General features: G+C 35.9%; 2 protein-coding genes across 2 annotated transcripts; one reads left to right on the plus strand and one right to left on the minus strand.

Annotated features, from left to right (window-relative positions):
* The first annotated feature begins 1,526 nt into the window (after window positions 1–1,526).
* On the plus strand, window positions 1,527–6,358 carry LOC147478103 (cyclin-A3-4-like). Its single transcript, XM_086586168.1, has 8 exons — window positions 1,527–1,663; window positions 1,953–2,056; window positions 3,723–3,802; window positions 3,904–4,014; window positions 4,114–4,265; window positions 5,123–5,175; window positions 6,141–6,204; window positions 6,282–6,358. Exons 1-6 carry the CDS (start codon window positions 1,527–1,529, stop codon window positions 5,139–5,141), a joined length of 603 nt encoding a protein of 200 aa, XP_086442294.1. The 3' UTR covers window positions 5,142–5,175; window positions 6,141–6,204; window positions 6,282–6,358.
* A 5,088-nt stretch (window positions 6,359–11,446) lies between these two features.
* Window positions 11,447–13,336, minus strand: LOC147478104 (uncharacterized). Its single transcript, XM_086586169.1, has 3 exons — window positions 12,798–13,336; window positions 12,380–12,429; window positions 11,447–11,756 (listed from the first exon to the last, which is right to left on the minus strand). The coding sequence occupies exons 1-3, from the start codon at window positions 12,864–12,866 to the stop codon at window positions 11,447–11,449; spliced, it is 429 nt and encodes a 142-aa protein (XP_086442295.1). The 5' UTR covers window positions 12,867–13,336.
* Between the last annotated feature and the right edge of the window lie 13,807 nt (window positions 13,337–27,143).

Here is a 27,143-nt window from a genome sequence, read left to right on the forward strand (position 1 = left end):
TTACTATCATCTTAGATTTTTAGTAGACTTGCTTTTGTTGATAGGAATTAATCGATATTATGCATAAAACTTAGACCCAATTAATTACTACAAATTGTATGTGAAATTGCTAGTGTATTTAGTGAATATTGGGAGCATACAAGCTTTTAGCTAGTTATAGAAGCACCTTAGCAAAAGACTTGTATGCTAGTATCTGGTGGATGAGTTTGGTTGGAATTGGAGAGAGGTGACCCCCACCTTAACACTTACAGGTGGGCTAGTTGTAACAAAAAGTGGGAATTGAAAACCAAACAAGTTCAGGAGGATAAATACAAGAGAAGCTGAAAAGCTATAATAAGACAAAAGAAAGGAATGATTACCACTTCCTTTAATTCTCATCTGTTCTCAATGTTAGAAACCTTATGGCATTGCTTCTCATTAAATTGAAGGTTTGAGATCTGATTGCAGTATCTGATTTTATTATAGGAAGCTGAAGGGGAAAATGCAACCGGTGTGAAAACACGGATCAAAAACTGAAATTCTGCTCCCCGAAAGCAAAGGCGAAGGAGAGAAATCTGTCCCAGTGGTGAAGAAGGATGGTGATACTCCGTCCTCTTCGTCAAAGGTTCCTGTAAGTAAAGGTTTTATAATATTGGCACGTGAGTTTATTTAAGACCTACTCCTGCGCATGTCAAAATATTTTTATCTTGAGTAATTATAATTTAAGGTCTAAAATCTACTTTTTAATAGAAATTGATACCGAAAAGTGTTATGACTTCCAACAGTTAATTTAGCAAAGTGTTCATGATGTATTTTGTTGGCGCCCTTGATAAATTTGGTCATTTTCTCGCTAGCTATTGATGCAAGTATATGAGGTCCCCTGTGTGATTCCACTAAAACCAAACCATTGATTGATTATACTAATTAACGGATGGCTAAGCGTGGTGTCATTCCTAGTCTAATAGGTTTGCTTTAGTCACTACACATTTCTCTCATTTCATGGTCTATTAATTAAGGTCATGATATTATAGGTCAATATGGAGCTTAGACACTCAAATTTTACTTTTTTCCCATCGGTGTTGAATAATGCTAAATGTTACGCGATATGTTTAACAGGGCGTTCCTCGACAATGAGTTTGAGAAGCCGGATCAGACCGGAGGTTATTCCCGCAAATGAGATAGGAGTAACCTTTGCAGATATTGGCTCTAGATGAAATTAAAGAATCACTTGGGAGTTAGTTATGCTTCCTCACGAAGGGCGGATCTTTTCAAAGGAGGAGGTCTTCTAAAGCCTTGCAAAGGAATATTGTTGTTTGGGCCTCCCGTGGTTGGGAAGACAAATTTGGCCAAGGCCATTGCTCATGAGGCAGGAGCAAGCTTCATTAATGTTTCCATGTCTACCATCACTTCAAAATGGTTTGGGGAGGATGAAAAGAACGTTGGAGCTCTCTTCTCACTTGCAGTAAAGGGCTCACCAACAATTATTTTTGTGGATGAGGTTGATAGTATGCTAGGGCAGCTTAACCCGAGTTGGGGAGCATGAGGCGATGAGGAAGATCAAGAATGACTTCATGATCCATGGGATGGGTTCTTTGGCCAAACCTAGTGAGCAGATCCTAGTTCTGGCTGCAACAAATAGGCCTTTTGATCTTGAGGGAGCAATTATAAGGTGGTTTGAACGCAGGTATGTTTTGTGTGTTAAAAGACTGACAGTGACAATTGTTAGCAGTACACAACAGGCCAGAGTATACTCACTAGCTACTATCCTGTGATTACAATCACAAGTGCAAAGTTGTCAGAAGGAATGAATTGTTTAAAAGCGTTGATGACAAGTCTACAAATGTTTAAATATTGAATATCATTTGTTAAATGTATCCTGATTCTTGGTGCTGTTAATTATTAGGATAACTTAATCAAATGTGTTGTGATGAAAAAGTTGCACATGCCTGAATTTTAATGCTTGATGTTTACAGAATTATGGTTGGTCTCCCATTCTCGCAGAACAGAGAAAAATCCACGGAAACACTTTTGTCGAAGGAGAAGGTCAAAGGAGTAGATTTCAAGGAGCTTGCAACCCGTGATAGAAGGATACCATGGAAGTGACCTCCGTGTCCGTATGTTTGTTCTTGGAGTTTATAATTTTATATGTTGGCAGCTAAAGTTAACTTTTGATGAAACTTGTTGAAAAGCAGAACACGGTAACGATGGCGACTTTATCGCCTGTTAGGGAATTTATTCAACGGGGAGAGACTAAAAGATTTGGTAATTTTCTCCACATTTCTATTTCATAGGAAAATGTTCTCTTCACTCTTTCTTTTGTGTTTTTTATTACTAAGATTCAAACTTGAATTCCTATCTAAAACTTCGTTCTCTTTTGCGGGAGAAAAAAAAGAGAGTTGAGGAGGAACGAGAACTTCGAAGAGGCTTCAAATACACCCGACAAGAAAAAAAGGACATAGAAATTTTCCTCGGGCCCTTAAACATCGAAGATATGAAGCGGCAAAGAATCGGGTAATGTAGTGGAGTTGTATCTCACTCCACGGTGCATGTTTCACGCCTTATATATATATCAATTGTTTTCTTTTGTGACCAACTACAAAGAATGTATTTTCGGTTTATGCTAATTTACTAAGTACTCGACTTCTTCATAAAAAATTATGCCCAATTTAATTTCTTTGTAAATCCGGATCATGTACATGTTTACATTAGATTAGTTGGTGGATTTAGGCTTTTTGTTGATGTTACAATTATAATATAATTATTTTTAGTTTTTGGAATTAACATGGTGGATCAAACTCAATAACTCATCAAAGAACTAAATTCCTCAAGGTTGTTGGACTTAAGGATTGTGCATCGTCGAAAATTTGTGTTGTTTTTTGCGCAATTTTAAGAGGACTGATTTGCCTTTCTAGTGCGTTGAATTGTTTGGCTTGAACATAGAAAATTTTCATGTCGCAGTTGTCTTTGCTAGTTTTGCATTTGAGGGTTCTATAATGAGCGAGTTGAGGCAGTGGAATGAACTATATGGGGAGGGAGGTTCAAGAAAGAAGTAGCGATTTGTCCTATTTCCTATAGAGTAGCTTGTCTTGAGGCATGGGATGAGTAAAGTCTGCAGTTTGGCACCACTTTTCTGCAGTTGGGATTTGAAGTTTCACAAAGGAAAAGCTTCTTTTAGAGGAGTTCGTAGATGGGATAAGTAATCTGCGGTGTAACACCACTTTCTCGGCATGAATTGAAGTTTCACGAAGGAAAAGCCGAAGCTGGAACCAAGGATGGGCTTGGAGGTATTGAGCAAAACCCCGAATTTGTATGAAGCTGGACTGCCTGTCGAAAAGGCTAAAAAAACACATGATATAAACCTTAGAAACCTTGTAAGCTAGTTACACGTGTAGTTAGTCATGCGTGTTTTAGTGTTCAAAACACTAGTTCTTATCGGGTTCTTTAGCCGTAAGTTAGAAGACGTTGAGAAGGTTCAGAAAGATATTACTTCTCATATGCGTAGTATTCTAGTTGATTAGCTAGTTGAAGTTGCCGAGGAATACAAACTTGTGTCTGATAAACTTTATCTTACCATCTCCTACTTGGATAGATATCCATCTTTGAAATTAACGGCATAAACTTGACTTCTTGGTGTTTCTTGCATGCCCTAAAGTAAAAATGATAAACTCACTCCTTTTATTGTTCTCTAGATTGTATTATTGATTGAATTGTACTGTAATTTTATTGCCGTTATTTTTAATAAGGAAAATATGAAGAGATCAGTCCCCCTCATGTTGAAGATTTTGTCAATATAACAGATAACAATACTTACACCAAGCAAGAGGTAAATCCTTTCGCCCTTGTGCATCTCAACCTCATTTGTTCGCTTGTTATTTGTGTTTCAATGTCATCTAAATTTGCAAATGCTTTATGTTTTGTTCACAGGTAGTAAAGATGAAAACAAACATATTTAAGTTCCTAAATTTTGAGATGGGAAATCCCACGATAAAGACTTTCTTGTGGAGGTTTACAAGAACTGCACAAGGGGATTGTGAAGTAAGTACGTCGGTCACACTTTTGAATATCTACTTGTTATGCTTCCTTGTAGTCCTTGTGGATGTTTGGATTAATAAATGAGTTATGTGCTTTTTGCAGTCCTCCAGTCTACAATTAGAGTTCCTAGGTTGTTACCTTGTAGAGCTAAGTTTATTGGACTATGGTTGCCCAAGGTTCCTACCCATTCACTGGTTTCTTGTTCAATTATTTTTCTTACCAACTTCACACTTCAATCGAAGATGTACCCCTGGGTAAGTAGTTAATTTCACTTTGATACTTTAAATAGTGTTTATATTTAAAAAGAGTAATTAAGTTAATTTCCTCCTTAAGTTATTTGTCATAAGAGCTTGTTTCTCACTAGTTTAAAGTGTTGGGTATATGGATTGTTCAAGGCAGTTAAGTTTAACGAATTGAATGTTAATTGGTATGTTTAGTGGTGTGGTATCACCATATTATAGTAGTAAAACTCTTTTCCAGCTAAGATTTAGATATTTACTTTTAGGAAGGAGAACTCTTACCACTTGCATACAATTGAAGATGAGGTGTTGATCTTTATGGGTTGGTATGTAATTAATGCTAGGAGTGAATATTCATCTTTTAACACTAATTAAACTCTACTATAAATTATGTTTATAAGTGCAAACTTTAAATAGAAATCTTGCTTTGGTATGTGGATATGCATAACCTGAGTTTTTGTGTGGGGTTCAAAATGTCGATGATCCTTCCATATCTTACATAGTTACATGTCTTGCTACCTATTAGTGGAAATAGTAGATACTATTTTGCAATTTCATTTAAAGAACCTCTATAGTTTATCTGTTAAGTTCTTGTATGTTAGGAAATGTTGGTTCTCTTGGAAGTTATTAAATTTTGAATGACATATAAACTATTTTATTAGTTAGGACCTCCTTTGTTTACTTCAATACTAACGTAATTTAGATTTCATCGAGTTGTTTCTAGATTAAACCCATTTTATCTATTACGCATATTTTATAGTTTCTTAACGTCTTATTTTTATGAATCTAATTTACACAAATTTTACTTATTACTATGTATCGATCCTCTCTATTTTCTTAATTTCTTTTTGGTGTCATTGGTATGGTTGCAGGTGTCGACGACTTTTATGATTGCTAGAGGAAAGACAATGTGAGAGATCAAAAGGTTTTGTTTTAGAGCTATTAGGACTTATTCTATCTATGTATTTTTTTTTTACAAAAGACTTAATGAGTTATTTCTTGATTGTTATTATATTTTTGGTTATTATCTCATTGTTGAATAAAATGTAATCAAAGTTAAGACTTGCGAGTTATGAATGAATTATGGAGTATGTTTGGTTTAAGTGTTTTCTTTTCGTTATTATACCCAAGTGTAAGTTTAAGTTTTTAGTGGGATGGATAGATTGTGTATAATATGTGTGATATATGTATGCTAGAAGTAGGTGGCGAGGAACGATTGGGGCCATAATATTTAAATATATTTTTTTCAAATGTTTCCAAATTGCTTAACGGTTGTGTATCCGTTACTAATGGAAGCATAAGTAACGATTCACGATATCATTAGATATGAAAATTACTAACACTTTTATTTGTTGGAAATGAATTAAGAACAAAATTAATAACCGTTACTAATAATTTACTAACGGTTGATAAGTGTTGCTGAAATTAATTTTAGTAACATTTGTTAACCGTTGGTAAATTTGCTAACACTTTATAACCGTTACTAATATTTGTTACTAATATTTGTCACGCTTTTGTGTCGACGGAAAATAACCGTTACTAATATTTTTTGTAACGGATATATATCCGTTACAAATAAGCTGTTATGGTGTAGTGCATCTTTACCATAAAAAAATGTTAATTTATGGATGGAGTAAATCGTCTGATGAGGGACCTACTTGTTTACCTCTATTACCTGGTGGTGTTTTGCTTTAATCTTTCTAGTTTCTTCGATTCTCTTTCAATGCATCTATTCTCAAACCTCTTGGCGTACCATGTGTGAGGTGAAAACCTGTATGTACAAACTATGTGGGAGTGAATCATGTTTCGCTTAATAGAACGTAGCTTAGTTTCTATTGGTTGTCTCTAAACCTTGTGAATTAAATGTTTTGCATTTATCTTATTGTGAAGTGCGGTCCTCACATTGCAAAGGGTTGATGGGAAACGAGTTCCGCTGAAGTGGGACAAGATCAAGGTAAACAAATCCTACACATTATTGTCTTTTTTCTTTGAAAAGTATATGTTTACATATGTTGTGAGTCTATATGTTAGGGCCCATATCAACCAGGTGGCACAGAGTGTGGGTATTATACAATGAAGTTTATGAGGGAAATAGTAGAAGCTTGTTCAAATTTGGATCATTTGAAAATAAGGTATTGAAAGTTTTGACAAACACTTTTTTTGGCTCAACGACTTAGCCTTATTCTTATATAGTAACTCCACATGTTGTGCTTTGACTCATCCAGTTAACAAATTTAGAACTGAAGGAGATATACACGTAAGATGAACTTGACGGTGTTCGACTCGATATTATTCAGTTCATCCAGGAAAATGGGGTGTTTCAAATGAAGCGTTTAATGAGGATAAGTTTTAGCTATGTTCGGACCCCTCCAGTTTAATTTATGAGTCTTACATTTTTAATTTATGAAAAGGAATTTGAAGTTTGTTTTCTTAGTGCACTCAAAAAATTAATGGAAGTTTTTTATTATTATTATTATCTTTTTTTGCAATGTTTGATAGTTTATTGTACATTTTGGAATTTGTTGGGAAGATGGAAATGTTGTATGTAGGCAGGCTGTGTAAATTTTGTTATGCAGGTTCGGTTTTTAAGTGGAAGACTGTTACTAGCATTATTATTAATATATATATATATATATATATATATATATATACGGTTTGGCATAAACCGTAGTGTTTAGTATAACTATATACCACGGTATTATAACACATACACTAATATAAACCACGGTTTCAATAGCTTATATGCCACGGTTCTGTTGACAACCGTGGTATATAATGGGCATACAAACCACGGTTCTTTGAAAAACCGTGGTATCCGTTAAACATATATACCACATTTTTGCTATTATTATATACCACACCACCTATTGTCACGGTTGTATAACAGTGGTAAATATATTTATACCACACTTAAAAACAGTGGTATAAGTGTCATTCTGTAGTAGTGTTGAAGCTGCATAAGAAAATACAAACTTTATACAACACTTCCAGTAAAGTATGCACTATCCTTTTGATGTCTGCAGTCACCATCTTCGATATTTTGAGATGGTATGGTTTGGTTGGTAATGTTGGAAGCTTTGAGGAGAGGAGCAAAGCATACGTCAGGAACAAACAGTAAATTGTCAGACGGTGAGTTTCAAGAGCTTTTTGGCCAAAAGAGTCCTGATGTTGTAGGTGGAGATGGTATCTCTGGCACTATCCATGGGACTTCAGGCACCTTAACGGAATAGTCATCCATATCAAACCTTTCATTTGCACCTTGTGACGATAAGCAGGAAAAGTCAGAACCCCCAAGCTTTCCACTGTCGGCCTGAAAAAAAATCACCATTGATACATCAGCAAAAATATTCAGAGTCTAAAATTTATCAGCCAAGTTGTTCTATAGAGGTTGTAAGAAGGTGAGAAAAGAAGAACATAAGAAAGAAGAATGAGAAAAGATACTCACTCCAAACAGACGGTTACCAAAAATAAGTTTTTTTTTGTTTTTTTTTTGCCCCTATTGGAAATACCCCAAATAATTTTGGGAGATATTATTGGATTGAAGTGGTTATTGGGGTATGGAAAAAACTTAAGTTAGTCATGGGGTACGGGAGTATTTTGTTAGGTATGTCCAAAATTACCCTTCTTGAAACCCTAGTTAGCAATTCGGGATACAAGAATTACTCAGTATGGGAATAATTCGAGTTTCATTCGTTTAAATATTAGAAAAATTCGGTCAATAATTTGGTCAAAAATTTGCAATACGTATTAAATAATACGTACGTAGTATGTTTTATACGAGTATTAAACGTTTTGAAATAAAAATTCAAATTTTAAAAATTCGGTACACTTAAAAAGGGAATTGTAATATATATCTAGCAATATAATTAAAATGTTCCACCACTTTTACTCTACATAAACTCCAATAATCCGGATATACAACAACCAATTATATAACTGTCACTCACAATTTACAAACATTTGTCTTAGTTGTTTTCCAAAAATCAACCATGTTGTCCAGCGGGTTCATTAGAAATTGAACGTTTGAATTAGGTGAGTCCGGTTAGAGTCTAGTATTTGACTTGTCCAAACATTAATCATTTTCTTCTCCAACATTTTTATTTATCTTTTGTACTCATATATATTTTAGAATGTAGATTTGCAAATTGTATGGAGAAATAAGAATTAGAAACAACACATCTATGTCTCTATGTTAGTTTATTATTTTGAATTGCCAAAAAAAAAAAAAAATGCTCTTCACAGTTATACAAAAAAAATTAAGCCTTTAAGAATGTATTTCATAGTTTACTCTTTTGTTCTTATTTATGTATTTTCATGCTACTCATCCTTAAAAGAATTTGGTTTTCCATTTTTTTTTATTATATGAAGTATTTTTTAAATTAATTTTTGAATAATTTGAAAATTCGTGTTTTATACGTTTATAGTGAAAAAAAAACGTGAATTATTCCAAATTATTGAAAAGTGCGGAAGTATTAAACGTTTAAGTCTTCAAAATTTTGATTTGTGTATTATTCGCGAATTATTCGGAAAATTGCTAACAAGGCTTGAAACAATTTAACCTCATTTTTGCAATAGAAACAAAGCAAATGATAAGGAGACATCAATCCTTATAAAAAAATAATAATAATAAAATAAAGAGAGATAGTTCTCTCCTGATTTAGAGCGCATTTTTTTGTAACCGTCCAAAACGACAACTCAAATGGTCGGATAAAAACTAATGCTACGGCCGAAATCACAATGTTCCAGCCAAAATCACAAGTTTTTTTTTTTTTTAAGTGGAAATTTTATTGATAATAATAACGAGTTTTATAAATAATTAGGACATGCGTGCAATAAGCTGCGCGGCAAATCCTTTCTGAATATAAAATCCTATCCAAGTTAGGTTTTTATTTTATTTTTTATTTTTTTTCTCTGATGACTTTTTTTGGGCAACAGACCCATGATATTTGTTTAACAAGTGCTCCTCTTCTTACAAATACCTACACAAATTTTAATCAAATTTATTTTGTTCAAAAGAAAGAATGCGTTTATTAGATTGAGGACATATAAATTTGCTAAATCCACGACAAGATTTATCATTTTCATATTTGATTTGAACTTGGTCATGATACATGGTGATACGAAACTGTGAGAATTGTTGAACCGACAAGAACGACTTACAATTGGACGATAGGAGAGAAAATAAAGAGGAGTGCAAAACATGGATAGAGAAAGTTACCAAAAAAATAAGCAGAGATTGGGCTTTAAACCCAATGTTCCAATTTAATTATATCAAAAGCTCATCCAGTCAATTTATTGGTAATATTACAAATTTGTCCCTCGCCCCATCTTCTCCAAACATAAATCTAAATAGTTTGAAAATAAAAATAAAAACAAACTTTTTCCCCCAAATTGAATTGAAAGTTTGAAATGTGTAATATGGAAATTCGAAATGAATAAATCAATGATGATTCCGCCGATTTTGTGCAATAAAAACCGAGATCTACTTGAAACAAAAGACAACCAACTACTACAAAGGTGAGAAACTAAATATATATATATATATATATATATATATATATATATATATATATATATATATATATATATATATATATATATCGGTTTGTCTAGAGTGCCACTCTTATAGTGACACCCTTATCTCACACTTGTTCTGGTCCGTCGGATCTGTTCATGAGATCATCAGATCTAATTCGAAATAAAAATTGCGAAATTTTAAAATTTCAAACTATTTCAAAAACTAAAAAACGAAAATCAGAAAAAACGCGAAATTTTTGTCAAACTCATCTCGGTCTTCTTCTTCCCCACTCTCAGTCTCGTGAATTCTAAATCCAAAGTTTTTGACACTGACTCAGAGGAGGAGCTCAAGGAGGCCTTCCGGGTTTTTGACAAGGATCAAAATGGCTTCATTTCTGCAGCTGAGCTTCGCCATGTTATGACCAACCTTGGCGAGAAGATGGAGATGGACAAATCAACTACGAGGAGTTCGTCAAAGTCATGATGGCCAAGTAAGGGCCCATGCTAGCACTTCTTCCTCCTGCTGTCCCAAGATAAAATGGAAAGAAAGAGAAAGCTTGGCAGAAAGTATTATGAAAATTCTTTCTTTTTGGTCCCTCCTAGGAACTCGTAATTATGAATTACTTGTGGAAAGGGTATTTAGTCAGGTGGTTAGTTAAATTATCCCAGTCTATGTTATAATGTTTGTGTGATTGCTTTTGCATTTACTTTTGGATTTGTAATTTGCTTGTACTGGTTTGAACTTTGAATTGTTACCATTTCCTTCCTTTCCCACCTTGGATTGCTCTGAATGGGCAACTTTGATTGTTCATAATGCAATTGTTACCACTGACTAAGAGGGATGTGCAGTCAGATACGGACAAGCGTAGGTTGTTTGAAAGTGGAAAGTGTAGATTGAATATATAAGAAAACAAAATTACTTCTGATATTTTGGATAAACAAAATTACAACTAAGATCGATAGTGAATCAGCACTCTTCTTAGCATGTTGGCTACCAAATAGGGTCAGATCTCAGTTTTGATCGAACATAGTTGTTTTGTTGTTTTACTATGTGATGCGTACTTATGGGAAGTCATCAGTCGGAACCTAACCAGTTTCTGTGCTTTGGATTATGGATTTATGATAGCTTCTATTTTTTTTTATTTATCACCCAGAAAGCAGAAGAGAACCCAAGACAAGGCAGTAGTGATCAGGAGGAAAGAATGAAAAATGTTAGTATCAGCAGGAGGGACCAGGCATTCACTCAAAGTGTGTTATACTCGAGTGAAGACTCTGAAACAAACCGAATGGAAATTAATCAATAATCAGTATGAAACACTTTCCAAACTCAAACCAAATATAAAGTAAATATAGGAATTTATCAGTACCGTTCAAATGATTATCATTGCATCAGCCTCTTTCTCTCTACCTAAATTTGAGCAAACAAAAGATCGAAGAATAATAAAACAAATGACAGATGATTTATTGTAACAGTCTATTGCAAATCCAAAGATCAATTGTTAAATTACTCCATATTCGATCTCTATTACATTGAGATTATTCAGTGCACATACAAGGAAAACATCTCTCCACCTTTGTCATTCTATTGTGATTATCAAAGTGGTGCTTCTTTAGATAAGAGTTTCTTCCTTCCACTTCATAATCTTTTCAAGCTTTTCTTCCTGGCATCAATCTTCTTTTTATCTGCCTGAACTTTGGTTGCTCCTCCTACTGCCTTCTGCAGGTGGTATTGAACCAAGAATCGCAGCTCGGTTGTCGAGACCACCCACTGCAGATTGATCATGAGCACTTGTTCCTCCTTTGTTTGGTGCTTGCTCTGCTGAAGCGGGCAAAGGAGATGCTAATGGAACCGCATTGGAAGATGTCTTTGTATCCCCTGCTTTTTGAGAAACATTCTTTGTTGAATCAATATTGAGGGCCGTGGACTCAGAGATAGCTCCAGTTTTGAACTTTGGTTTCGATTTGAGTGCATGGATTCCCGTATAAAGTCTGTATAGAAGCCAGAAAATCCCCACTTTCAGTATACGTATATCATTCTAAACTGTATGCCTAGGCAGTAAATATACACTAAAGTCCTCAAAAACCACGCAAGTGATCTCCTACCCATTTCTAACCATAAAAGTCCAAACAAAAAGTATGATCACTCTCACATGATCACCAAGGTCAAGAAACTGTTAGTACTGTTCAACTACCACGATTACCATTTGCATATATGCAAATATCATGTTTCTTACAATTTAACGTAAATGACCTACCCATTTAACCATGAATGAGACATCAAGCACTGCAATTCACTTGATCACCACCATGGTCATGAATCTATTTGTAGTTGGTACCATCCAGCACTACCACGGTGAACATCGGTAGAAGTACAATTATACAATATTTACTCACGCAATATGGAATTCGGATAAGTGTTCTACCTCACTCAACAATTCTAAAAGGGTGTATAAACCACTGAATCTTAACATTGACAGTTTTACTCTTTGATGCCAGTTTTAACGTAAACAAATTATTTTTCCCTTTCAATGTAAACCCAAGCAATTATTCACACATTTTAAGCAAAATAACACATTACACATAATGCAAACAATAAGACAGGCATTGCTCACCTGGCATGTCTAGCATATTCTTCATAATTTTCAAGCAACATCTTGCCAGCCTGTTCATTCAAGGCACAGAGTAAAGCAACAATCATGAACGCAACCTGCAATGAACAACTATAGAGCCAATGGTGGGTGGAACATGATAAATCATCTCTAAGATTTCACGAACATCAATTGTGTCCCCAGGCACTCCATGATCAGGCCATTCAGGGTATTGTATATGGATGATAGAGTGGGATGTTTGTTCAAACATTTAAAAAATAAATAATCAAATAAAAAACAAAATCAAATAATTAAAGACCTAAAACATTAGTTCTTAAAGGATGATCATTTCTCAAAAAAGCAAAAACCCACCCCAAGTTGTTTGATAACGAGTGATATACAATAACAAATACCTTAATTAGCAAAACCCCTAAAAAAATACCTTAATTGCTTGATAATCAGAAAGAAAATCGAGTTGGAGTAGTTGGAGTTCAGATCTATTTTTCAACATTGGAGTAGAAAATTTTGGGTTTTTTCTTTGGTGAGCTGATTTTGATGAAGAAAGTATAAAAAATTGACCGTTTTATTGCGAATTTGGAGGAGTACAAGCTCAAATTCTTTGGTGGGCTGAGTAAAAAGGTTGGTGGAGGCGTGAGATTTGTTAATGAGAGAAATTCGATTTGTTTGGGAGAGAAAAAATGAAAACTACCAATCTTCCCTCCTATCATTTGCTGTGTTTTGTTTAGGCAAATCTGGGCCTTTGATCTAAGAGTGATCCAACAGTTTGAAATAGGCTGTTCGATGGCTGTTTCGGTTATGGCTGGAGTGGAGAAGAAGAAGACCGAGATGAGTTTGACAAAAATTTCACGTTTTTTCTGATTTTCGTTTTTTAGCTTTTGAAATATTTTGAAATTTTGAAATTTCACGATTTTTATTTTGAATTAGATCTGATGATCTCAGGAACAGATCTGACGGACCAGAAGAAGTGTGAGATAAGGGTGTCACTATAAGAGTGGCACTCTAGACAAACGGTATATATATATATATATATATATATATATATATATATATATATATATATATATATATATATATAATTTAGTTTCTCACCTTTGTAGTAGTTGGTTGTCTTTTGTTTCAAGTAGATCTCGGTTTTTATTGCACAAAATCGGCGGAATCATATATATAAACGTCGACATACTATACTAACATACTATCTTGACATATCCAGCCAACCGTCAGATCAAACAAAATCTAATGTCCGGATGTGCTTCTAATAACCAAACAAATAATTTAAAAAAGGGCAAAATTGACAATTTCTTTTCTCAAACGAAAAACCTTTTCATATTCCTCATTCACGTAGCTTCTTCTTCTCTTTCTTTTTTTCTCCACCAAAGAGAAATGGAGTCGCATCGTTCTCCCTCACTCAACTTTTCTCTCTCAAATTTTTGTTCGGTTTAGATAGCATTAGTTCTCTCTCACTCAATCTTTTTCATTCACGGTTTTTTTTTGTTGGACCGAGATCGCTCTATTGGAGGAGATGAAGATTAGATTTGAGGCTCTCTCTGTCGAAGATTAAAAAAAACACTAGGATTGTCGAATTCAAAAATCATCCATTTCTAATCCCATTGAAGGATGGCCAAATTTTCTACTTTTTTTTTTGGAACTGTGTTTTTGAGAAAGATGATTTTAGTTAACATCAATTGTAAAAGTTACATTTTTGTGAAGTAAATTTTTGTGAAGAATTTTACTATTGTTTATGTCATTATTGATGCATTTTGGGATTTATCCATTAAAATTATGAGGAAAATACGTTTGATGAAATGTTCCATCCACATTTCCGTCATTTTTGCTAGTTGTTTCTTTAGAATGGAGCTGGATGACATTTCTGTAATATCCCCTTTTGAAATATTCTAGGTTGTGCTAGTAGGATGTGAAACAGAAATGTTTGGCACCAAAGGAATAGTACGTACCACATTCATAAGCAGTTCATTTGATGTTAAGAACATGTATAGAAGAGGCAACTTTTTGGTGCTTTCGAAAAGAGGACTAGTGTTGTCAGTGCCTCAAGAAAACAAATCAAATCCAAGCAAATATCTAAAGATTCTCAGGTACACCCAAGTAAAATCATTAGAAAGATGAGAGACTATATACAAAGACAGATTTTAGAAGTTCAAGACTCACATAAAGCAAGGAGTTATATCAAATTGGAGTTCAATACCGTTCAAAGCTCATCCTTCTAATTAACTAGGCTATAGGACATAATGAAATCACTAGAGACAGTAATGGTACTATTCCAGTGGCTTGTATTGGAAGTGGGAAACCGGATTTTGTAATCTTTCAAGAATAAAAAGGGTGATTCCATTGGGCACTCATCAAATTGGATTGGGCAACCCCTCAAAAAAAAAAGAAATTTTACAAATTTGCCATATTACAAGTTTGCCATCAAAGCCCAAGCCCAGCAACCAATTCAACCGGTATTGCCAAAACGAACCCTCCGGGTCGTTTTTGTTTACACTCAAACGACCACCCACCATGTCGTTCGAGTGTACACTCAAACGATTTTGGCGAAGTCGTTTTGTTACACTCAAACGACATGGTCATGTCGTTTGAGTGTAAACAGAAACGACATGACCATGTCGTTTGAGTGTTACTTTGAGTTTGAGTTACACTCAAACTACATGGCCAAGTCGTTTGAGTGTATACTCAAACGATATGGACAAGTCGTTTGAGTGTTACTCACACTAACATTGAAACTACGTGTCCATGTCGTTTGAGTTTACACTCAAACTACGCGGCCATGTCGTTTGAGTGTGCACTCAAACTACGCGGCCATGTCGTTTGAGTGTATACTCAAACTACATGAACCCGTCATTTCAGTGTTACTTACACTAACACTCAAACTACGCGGCCATGTGGTTTGAGTGTACACTCAAACTACACGGCCATGTCGCGTTTGAGTGTATACTCAAACTACATGACCATGTAGTTTGAGTATACACTCAAACGACATGGCCCCATGTAGTTTGAGTATACACTCAAACGACATGGGCCAGAAGTTTGAGTGTTAGTGTGAGTAACACTCAAACGACGGGTTCATGTAGTTTGAGTATACACTCAAACGACATGGCCGAAAGTAGTTTTGAGTGTACGCCAAACGACATGGTCGCGCAGTTTGAGTGTACACTCAAACGACATGGCGAAAGTAGTTTGAGTGTACGCTCAAACGACATGGCGGCAGAAGTTTGAGTGTACACTCAAACTACATGGCCGCTTAACGATATGGCGTAGTTTGTGTGTTAGTGTGAATAACACTCAAGCGACTTGTCCATGTAGTTTTGAGTATACACTCAAACGACTTGGACATGTAATTTGAGTATAGACTCAACGACTTGGTCACGTGTTTGAGTGTACACTCAAACGGCGTGGACACGCGACTCAAACGATTCCAAATGCACTCAAACGATTTCAATTGAATTAGAAAAATTGAAACCGATTTAAAAAATTGGGTTAGAAACAACACAATTACATCAATAAAACTACATGCACTCTACACTCTTTATCTGTTATGACATAGTATATTTATAACCAAGTTAAAACATGTAATCAAACATGCTATAAAATCTAAAATAATAATTTGTTTTATATCTAAACTTGTTATTATTATTATTTTTTCAATTGTGAATCATAAACTAGTTTGGGGTTTAGAGTTCAGAGTTCAAGGTTTAGAAATTTCGTACCAACATATTTCACTTAATTATTTGAAATAATAATTTGTTTTATATCTAAACTTGTTATTTTTTATTTTATTTTTAAAATTGTGAATCATAAACTAGGTTGAGATTTAGGGTTTAGAGTTGTTTACAAATTTCGTGCTAACAAATTTTACTTAATTATTCAAAATAATAATTTGTTTTATTTATAAACTTATTATTTTTTATTTTCTTTTTCAAATTTTGAATCATAAACTAGTTTGGGGGTTTGGGGTTTGGGTTTAGGGTTTAGGGTTTACAAATTTCGTACCGACATAAAAAAAATTTTAATTTCAAACATATTTCACTAAATTATCCAAATCTAAAATAATAATTTGTTTTATATCTAAACTTGTTATTTTCCATTTTTTTTATTCAATTGTAAATAATAAACTAGTTTGGGGGGTTTACAAATATATTTCACTCAATTATTCGAAATATATCAAAATTTCAAATATATATAGAATACTCATTCACTCAGTTTAGAGTTTAGGGTTTACATAGAATACTCAAGTTTTCTACATACTCAAGTTTTCTACACACTCAAGTTTCTCTAAATGGAACATCAAGATGAAGAAGAAGTATTTGAGGTAATGTTTGAGGTACAACAACAAATTAGAGAAGGAGAAAATAGAAGATATGTTGAAAGTGAAGAAGTGGAACAAAATGTTGAAGGTCAAGGTGAAGAATTTGAAGATGCGACAAGTCGAGCAAATGAAATTCCGAGAAATCGTCGACAACAAAATGCAAACCTAAATAATGAGGTAACACTTGATTAAAATGAATACAAAACACTTGATTGATTGAATGAATGAATGAATGGATGCAAAATGAATGAATACAAAACCCGAGCCCAAACGACATGGCTGGGTCGTTTGGGAACACTATCAAACGACATGGGCTTGTCGTTTGAGAACACTACGGAACGACATAGCGGTGTAGTTTGAGAACACTACAGAACGACATGGCTGGGTCGTTTCATTACACTATAGCACTACATGGCCAGGTCGTTTCATTACACTATAGAACTACATGGCCGGGTCGTTTGGACTCTTGATGAAACTACATGGCTGGGTCATTTGAAACTAAATGCAAATTGTTTGATACTCTTGTTTTATTCTTCTATATGTAGAATTCTTTGCCGCTATCCGGGAACCGATCTTCTGCAAACTCGAATGATGTGGATTGTCAACCGATTTTAAGTGATACAACAGAAATTTTACTACGGAAGAGGTATGATTGAAAGTAGGCATTGATTTCATTTTTTTTTTTTTTTAAATTTTCTAAATATAATTTTATTAGTGTATTAATAATAATTGTTGTTTTTTATGTGTTTAGGTCTTTCATACACGAATGCGGAGGCAATCGATTGGGCAACCGCTAGAGGAAGACAAGTTAATGTTGTTGTGGTCATTGAAAAGTCGAGTGTGCCAAAGGAAACCGAGTAGCAAGATTGAATTTGGCTTTATGAGTGCTCGGGGGTGTGTCGGTCACACAAGAAGGAAGGCTTAAGAGAAGGCTAATAAGAGAAGGTCGGGAACCAAGAAATCGGGATGTCCATTTAAGTTAAAAGGTATTTTCCAACGCCGCTTTGTCGATAGTTGGAAAATTGTCATTCTTAATGGTGTTCACAACCATCCATTGGCGAAGACCCTTGAAGGACATGCATTTGTTACTTTCGACTAACCGTTCGAGTTCGAAAGTATTTGTCGAGATGAGTAAGTGTGGAATAAAACCTAAACAAATATTGGATTCCATCAAGAATAGGTATCATGATAACATCTCTAGTATATCCTAAGTCTACACCGCAAGGAAGGTGAAATGGATATGAGCGGTCTCACACAATTACGAGAGATGCGTGAGTTGTTAGCAAAAGAACATTATTTTGAGGAGTTGAGACGGGATGAGAATACCGAGGAGATAACGGGATTGTTATGGGCCCATCCGAGGAAGGTGTTAAGTTGGCTCGGACTTTTCCAGCGGTTTTTTCATGTTAGACGCTACCTACAAAACTAACCGTGTATCGGTGGCCTTCATACGCTTTGTTGGGGTGACTTTAACGTGGAAATCTTTCACCGTGTATCAGTGCCGCTTGATCTGAAAAACAATAGTCGACTATGAGTGGGCCCTACATCATTTTAGTGGCTTGCTTGGTGACATAAGTCCATCTCGCGGATCGTGGTCCGACAGGGACTTAGCCCGATGAGTGCCGGCCGAGAAGTTTTTCCTAACGCACACAAGCATCTATGTAGATGGCATATCGCTACGCGTCGTCCTTTCAAAATGTTACGATATTTTTCCAACTACGAACTTGTAGAGAAGGCCCAGTTCGTGGAACACCGTAGTCAAATCGAAGACGAGGTTATTTTCCAGTGTAGATGGGATGATTTGGAAAAATATTACAGGGTTGAAAGTACTCCAATTTTTTTGTTATTTGCGAGAGACTTGATTTCCTCCACGGGGACCGATTCGTATGTTGTTGGACTGACCAACACATTCACTTTGGGGAGTACAAACCACCAATAGAGTTAAAGGGTCTCATGCTCAGGTGAAGCGTGTACTAGGAAATGCAAACTGTCATGATTTTTTGAGTATGTTTAGCTTAATCCACCCGATTCTAGAGATCCAGATGTCCAAGATTAGAGCTACCTTCGAGAGAAGTATGATTGTAACTCAGCACCACCACCGGATTCCTTTGTTTCGTGAACTCAGAGGCCTTGTCTCACGCAAGTGGTTAGACTTGTTATTTGAAGAAATAGATACCCGCGTAAAGCGTGTTAAAGATGGAGAGATAAGGTGTTGGTGCTATTTGCGCACGAGCCATGGACTGCCATGTGCTCATGAATTAATTGAGTTTGAAGAGCAAGAGCGGTCCATCCCTTTGACTGCTATCGACCCCTTTTGGAAAACATTGTCTTCTCCCAATGTGTCAGTGGGTGTTGGTCCCGATGTTGCACCTTCGATGGACTTGTTCATGAATAGGTTTGCAATGGTTTTCGAAGAAGCAGAGGGTTATGATTAGGAAGCTTATGGAGATTGCCGCACGAGAAAAGTACATGGCTAGTACCACCTTGTGAGGAAGCAAAACCAAAGGTCGGCCGAAGGTAGCTGCAGCAGAAAGCTTCAAACTCGAGATGATAACTCTTCAAAGCGAGATCCATCTCATTTTGAACATTCTCAACGTGACCATGAAGAGTGGGTCTCGTCACAACCAAACATTACGCCCACCCAAAACACCCACACTACACCAAGAAAGAAGTATTCTCCAAAACTACCAACCCAAAATATCCACACCACACCAACAAATAAGCCTTCTCCAAAAACACCAAAAACAACCACACCAAGAAATAAACCTTCTCCCAAAACACCAAAAACAACCACACCAAGAAATAAACCTTCTCCCAAAACACCAAAAACAACCACACCACGAAATAAGCCTTCTCCAAAAATAGTCACACCACGAAATGTGAGAGATGACTTAGACTTTGGAAAGACGAGGGGTCCTAAGGATTACGGGTTGGATATTCCTGAAGAAATGCATAAATACATTGTTAGAGTCCATGACCCTGTTGGCGATGGCAATTGCGGTTATAGAGCTTTCTGCATTGTATTAGGAAGAAGTCAAGAAGAATGGCCACAGATGAGAAGGGAGTTGTACGAAGAGCTTACTGACAACCTCCCCCTTTATTGTACTTTGTACAATCAAAGTGAGGTTTTTTATTCGATGAAGGAAATCCTACATGAAGAAGGTTACGCACCCTTAAATAAGTGGATGAGCATGCCTTTTGCTGGATACTTATTTGCTTCAAGATTTAATGTTATCCTTATGCATTTAGGAGCTCGTCAGTGCTTCCTTCTCATGCCGCTGAGAACCCAAGAAAATCCTGAGAGAGTGACCCAAGTGTTGGGTGGCGCACATGTTGGTGGAAATCATTTTGTCAATGTTGAACTTGTTGAAGATTGTCCGGTTCCTCCAGTAATGCGCCAATGGCTTAGAGCTCGATATGATATTGCTGAAAGTTGGAATTTGGCATTGACAGTAAGGCAATTGCAATTTATGGCATTGAACATTCCCAATTTAATATGGGAAAATGAGCTCGTTGAAGACCCAACAGTACATGTTATCGACTAAGTTGTTTGTATGTTGTCGATATGATATTTTGATGTAATTTGTATTTTGATGTAATTTGGAACAAGTGTAATTTGATTTGATTTTTATGTTATCAATGTTAGGGCTTTTATTTGATTTGATTTGGAAATCGAAAGTAATCGACTAAGTTGATTCGGACGGACAATCGAAAGTGATTTTGAAATCGAAAGCGATCGACTAAGTGATATATTGATGTAATTTGATATTTTGATGTAATTTGGAACAAATGTAATTTTATTTTATTTTTTTGTTATTTGGAAATAATGTTAGGGCTTTTATTTGATTTGATTTGGAAATCGAAAGTGATCGATTAAGTTGATTCGGACGGCAATCGAAAGTGATTTGGAAATAGAGCGATCGACTAAGTTGATTCGGACGTCAATCGAAAGTGATTTTAAATCGAATGATCGACTAAGTTGATTCGGATGGCAATCGAAAGTGATCGACTAGTTGATTCGACCATAATCGAAAGTGATTTGAAATAACGTCAGGTATGTTGTCAATAATGACCGAAACTACACGGTGAGGTCGTTTGGTTTTAATACAAAATGACCCAACCCGGATCGTTTGGTCTAAAAGGGAAAACGATGTGGCCATGTCGTTTGGCCTTTAGACCAAACGATCTCGCCATGTCGTTTGGTCTTTAGACCAAACGATCTGGCTGGGTCGTTTGAGATTAAAAGCGAACGATCTGCCGTGGTCGTTTGGTATAAAGGAAAAACGATCTGCTGAGGTCGTTTGACCTTTATGCCAAACGATGTGGCTGGGTCGTTTGGAAGAAATTTTTTTCAAAATTCGTTTTGTTTTTACAACACTTTCATATTCATCAAATTCCACTTTTCCATTCAAACATCAAATATCAAACACTCTCATTCATCAAATTCCACTTTTTCATTCAAACATCAGATGTCAAACACTCTCATTCATCAAATTCATCCATACATAAAATTCCATTCAAACATTAAACCCTAAACTGAAACAAATTACATTCAAACATTAAACCCTAAACCCTAAACATTAAATTCCATTCAAACATTCATGCAAACATCATATCCATCAATTCATTCGAAGTTAACAAAATTACAAACCCTAAACTGAAACAAATTACATCCATCAAACTAAATTACAAAGTTACAAACCCTAAACCTAAAAACAAATCAACTATAAGCCCACCAATGTACTTGCACCTAGTCAAGTTTATGCGCTGTTCGAAGGAGGACCTTGCTTCCTCTGGCATATTATTCCCAGCCAATTGCAGACCTCTCTCTAGCAAATGACTGGTTTCATCGATGACGCCGCTCATTCGAAAAAAGAAAAATCAAGATAAGTTACCAATCAAATGCAAAAATCACGGTAGAGAAAACTCAATTAAAAATCACAATACTTACAATCGGTGAACAAGTTAGGTTAAAGTGTCTCGGGGAGGGATGAATAGGAAGTTTTCGGGGTTCACCAAAACTACATGAGAATTCCTTGCATACCAAGTCATGTAGTTTTGATGACACTCCCATGGATAAGACGAAATAGGTCCTCGGTTGCAGAGTTGAATCACGCGTGATTACGCCACGACTCGATAAAGTGGCCCAATATTGGTCCAAACTCACCTCATACCCGCGTCCGCCACGGTTCTTGTTGTCCAATTTGGCATTGGAGGATCTTTAGGTACAAGTTGCACGCGTGACCCAAACGGACGACCACCTTGCGGCGGCAGTAAAGCTCGACAATGTTGAAAAACATAGCAATCCCTCAAAAATGCAATGTCATCGATCGGGTTTGTATCTCTCGATATTTTTGTAGGGATGCCAAACAACCGGAAAAACAAAATCAAATGTGTCATTAACTCTAATGATCAATTACTAAAAAATAAATATAAAGAAACTTAAATACCAAATTGTCATTGAATTTAATACTTACATTGAACTCATTCAAATCATCAATTATCGCCGGTAAAACTGCAATGCATACGTTGTGTCGTAATAGTGTGGAGCGACCGATGTGTCTGTGGAGCACGCGGCCGGAGACGAGATATAGTTGAAGTTTGGGACTGTCATGAATACGGAAAATACTCATAGATCCATGCCTAGATATACACAAATAGTTAACATATTGATAGAGTAATAAAATTAACATTAAAAAAATAAACTCTAAAATACTCAAGTTTTACCCGTAGAAGAGTCATATAGCCCAGTAACCCCTTTCACCTTCGCATTACATGCAGCCCCGGAGACCTCTATATAAAACGCCAAAATTGCTACACCCCATGCATACTCTTCTATCTCCTTTGAATTTCAACAATGGCCTCAGATAACATATAGGCACTCCAGTCCCGGACTTGTCGGTAAAAAAACGCACATCCAAAGAAAAACAGAATAAAAGCTCTAACAAATCCGTTGAACATCCCGAAACTCGAGGCCTTCTCTACCACATTCCCAAAGAAACGCCACATATAGGGCTATCATAAATCTTGTTCATAAAATGCTTCCGGATGAATTCTAGCCTTACTTTTGAAGTGAACTTGCTAGCTTCCATCTCCGCCCTAATCAAATCAATAGGAGCCCTGCACAAGATGTAAAGAGATTTATCGATTGTTGTAAATTCAGCTCATCGTCCCCTTGCACCGCTCTTCCTCTAATCTGTGACTCCACAGATTTGGACAACATCGTCCCAAAGTCACAGCCATCTCCCTTAATGGCATATGGAAGGTGTTGGTCTCCGGATGCCATCTCTCCACAAACGCAGAGATCAATGGTGGATCCATATGCTCGTGATAACCTTCCACGAGATCAAACAACCCAATCCTTCTCAATCAGACGGGCAAATCTCGGAGACCTTTCACATTCATTTTGAAATTCCATTGGGATAACTTCGCTAAGTGTGAAACACACTTCAACGCCCGCGATCCTCCTGAAACAACCGAGCACGCATTAGATATATATGAATGTAAAACAAAAGATTTTGTAAAAAGAAAATCAAAGTACACAAGAAAAACAAAATATTACCCTTCTCTCCCAAACATCGCGAAGCGACATGCACCGCGATAGTCATACAACAACTCGACTCATACGGGCCCCCCCATACACACCTCTTTGAAACTCCAAATCATCATTGGATTTTCTTATTTAAATCCAATACCGGAGGTGCTTCTTCCACCGGTGGTACGCCTTCTACCACATATTCTTCAACATCATCATCCCGCTCATCCTCCTCCTCACTCTCCTCCCACTCTCTTCCTCACTCTCCTCTTCTACTATACTCTTCCCTTTGTCTAAACCTACATCTAAACCTACATTAAGTATACATTATCTACACTATCTACACTATCTTCACTAAACAAATCAACCTCGGGAACCTCGTGAACCTCTTTTTTCCAAATGGTCCCCTACGCTTGGCGATGCCGTTAAGCCGCCCGCCCTATGTCTTTTCTTCCAACTGCATCACCGCTAGAGGAACCGCCACCAAACAATTTCTTAACACCCTTGAATGTATTTTTCGCTACATTCTTCACATTCTTTGATCGAGGACCCATCGCTACAAAGAAAAATAAAACAAGTATTAGTAAACCATATTTAAATAAACAATGTACAAAGAAAACCACTAAAAAAAGAGATCATCCCAAATGTAAAACTAATAGACTTATAAGCTTGCTATGATAACTCCAAGTATATATGAAGAAATAGAATGAGTATTACGCTATCCAAATTCTATCGAATTTTGGGCAGAGTTTCCTTTGTTTGGTCAACATTTCAGATACTTAAACCTGTCATAACTCGGAAATCAATAATGACATCCTTCCAACAACCATATGTACATATAACCTAACTTTTACACGACAAAGGCAAAATGTATATATATACAAGACTGTTTTATATGAACCGTCATTTATGTACATCAAGTATTACAACAAAATAACTGGACTCTCTACAACAAAATGAACTTGACTCGTCCCTCGTCAAGCATGTGGGAAACCACCAAAAAACCACCTTGATAACATACATTCAAGAAGTTTGAAAACCAAAGAAAGCTTCTCACCTATAATGTTTTACCGCTTTAGTTTTGTTCCCCTCAGATCCGGACCTTAAGCAAGTACTCGTAAAAAGCTGCATGTGATCAAGGTCATTACTCATTAGTCAAGACTCAAGAACATAAGCAAAGATTATGAAAGGTGAGTAAAAGAATGTACGTAAACACTAATCATAAAATGGTAAAAGTATCTTCTCTTATAACATCAGGCCCTAAAGGAAAATACTAGGTATGAAAGATGAGCACTACTCCTAACTCTTAGTCTTTACGTCAATAAGCACATTATCAAGCTTTACGTTGTAGTGAATTATTGGTGGCTCACAATGCTCATGCAGAAAAGAGAGCCCAATTGCAATCTGAATTGCAATCTCATACAACTTCCCCCATTCTATGTTAAGGTGATTCTTGAACAAAATTTTATCGAATGATCGTTTTTTTCCGTGATAAGTAAAACAAGTGCTTTCATGTTGGTATCAAAGCAATACCCATATAGTTTGATCAGGTTTTGATGGGAAGTTTTGCCCATGGTGCCCACTTTAGCTTCGAATTGTTTCCTCATAATTTCCTTTGTGTTATTGTTGTCTTTTAGTACCTTCACTGCTATTTTGACACCATTAGGGAATTCGCCTGTGTAGACGTCTCCAAACCCACCAGCACCTACATTCTTCTCGAGATTTGACGTAAATCTCTTAAGTTCATCAAGTGAAAATGATTTTGGTTTCTCGTTTGTTAGTTTATACAAGAAATCTTCGATTGGTTGTGAACCGTCATCGTGTTCCATCAGTTTATCTCATAAAATATAGGTTGTAGTCCAACAAAGTAGAGTATGAAAAACAGAGTGATAACGACAACTTCTGGAAAAGAAAAGATGACAATGAGCTAGACATGAATTTCTATAGATTAGAGAATAGAAAATAGACACTGATGATTTATCATTTATCCAATAAACAACTAGTTAGTTCTGTGGAGATATTTCATTCAAGGATATCTTGGAGGAGCAATAGAATAAAAGTTCTAGGATTTTTAGTGCAACAGTTCAATGTATATATTTTTGGTATATTATCCTAAAACTACAGATGTTCCAAAATGGGGGTTTTCAATAAACTTTGGTGAATGATTACTAAATTTCTCCGGGGGCATGTTGTATATTGTATTATTTCATAATGAAGGCTTCGATACATACCAAAATGAATGGAGTCTGTGTTTTTAGATAGAAGTTGTTCTTCTCAAACTGTTGGACGAGACTAAGAGTTAGGAGTAGATACTTTGTTGGATTGAAGTTAAGACTAAGAGTTAGCAGTGGGATTGTTGGACTCCTATTTCTATCCAATTACGTCAGAAAGAATATTCTCTCTTGTTATACCTTTTTAACCAACTTTAGTTTATACGAAGATACTCCCGAACTAATTAAAGAATATATATACGATATATCATCCATGAATTTTAATAAACCTCGTGGTTAAGCCTCCATATCATATCAATCATGGGCCAATCACCTTCTTAAGCCAAATTTGAGAGATAATCAAACCGATTAGAGTGTTGGCCTTAAATTATGGTTGACGAGGTTTACTTAAGTATTGACTTTTTTTTTCATAATGCTTTCCTGGGCTGTCCTCTATGATTGTTAGTCTACATTGTCAAGCCACTTGATCAGAGGTTCAGACCCACAGGCCATCTGCTACTCCTAAATTCTAGATTGGATTAAGACTTGAAACTTGCGAATCACCATTTGGTCAACAAATACAAGTATACAACTATATTATTGCGTCCCAATCGGGATGTTGGCTACTAGCACTTGCGTTTATATTTGCCTTCAATCACACAGTCAATGCAATTTTACTGTCAGATTATAGCCTCTTTCAAATTGACTTGCCCAAGTGGACCAATTGAATGATTGTGCCCCGCTAGTGTGCACGGTGGCACAGCTCAAACAGGTAACAAAGTTGTATACATACTCGCAACTCGCAATACACTCAAACGACCCTCTAAACACTCCACATTAGATTTTTCATGTTATGATATTTTTCATCATGAAACATGAACAAGAATTAGATCACTGCCTGTCCGAAAACTAGACGCGCGACCCTCTAAACACTCCACATTATTAAAAAAAAGTAGGTAAATCCTATCCAGCGTTCTTTGTGTTTCAAAGGATCTTTCAAGTTTTGGACAGACCGACTTAATCCCTGTTCAATCATCATCATATAAGAATGCTAATATGACAACTTGAATACTTGACAAGGCAAATATTCATTTATGAATTACTGATGAGTTCGTTGCCATAGAAAAAACTCGGCACTAGTACAATCAAACTAAGATTATTCAGTAAGTACAAATTATTCAGTTTAGTATTAATTTTCCACATTGTTAACTAGCTTATTGTGTATATGTTCTACTTAGTTGCTGGCGGTGATGGCTTTATTGCTCGAGACATATCCTTTGTCAATACTGCCGGTCCATCTAAGGGTCAAGCAGTCGCTCTTGTAGTCACTGCAGATAAATCTGTGTTTTATCGATGTTCCATTATTGGTTACCAAGACACTTTGTACACCCTCTCGAATCGACAATTTTACGAGAGACCGATATCTATGGAACTAAAACCTAGTACACTTTAGTTCACTTTAGTTCACAATAATCGACACTTAGTACACTTTGTACCCTTAAAAAAAATCTTTTGTTGTTCACTTTCAATGCATTGATTCTCTTTTTCAGTTTCTCTCGTAGAAAATATATAGGAAATTCGAGCTCATTTTCTCATACTATATAAAGATGAACAAGACAAACATCACATTCCCATAACTCATCAAATTAAAATTAAGAAGAACTAACCTGAATTAATTAAAACATCACATTCCCATAAGGAGAG

The sequence above is a fragment of the Coptis chinensis genome, chromosome 9 (assembly GCF_015680905.1).
Source record: "Coptis chinensis isolate HL-2020 chromosome 9, ASM1568090v1, whole genome shotgun sequence".
NCBI lineage: Eukaryota > Viridiplantae > Streptophyta > Magnoliopsida > Ranunculales > Ranunculaceae > Coptis > Coptis chinensis.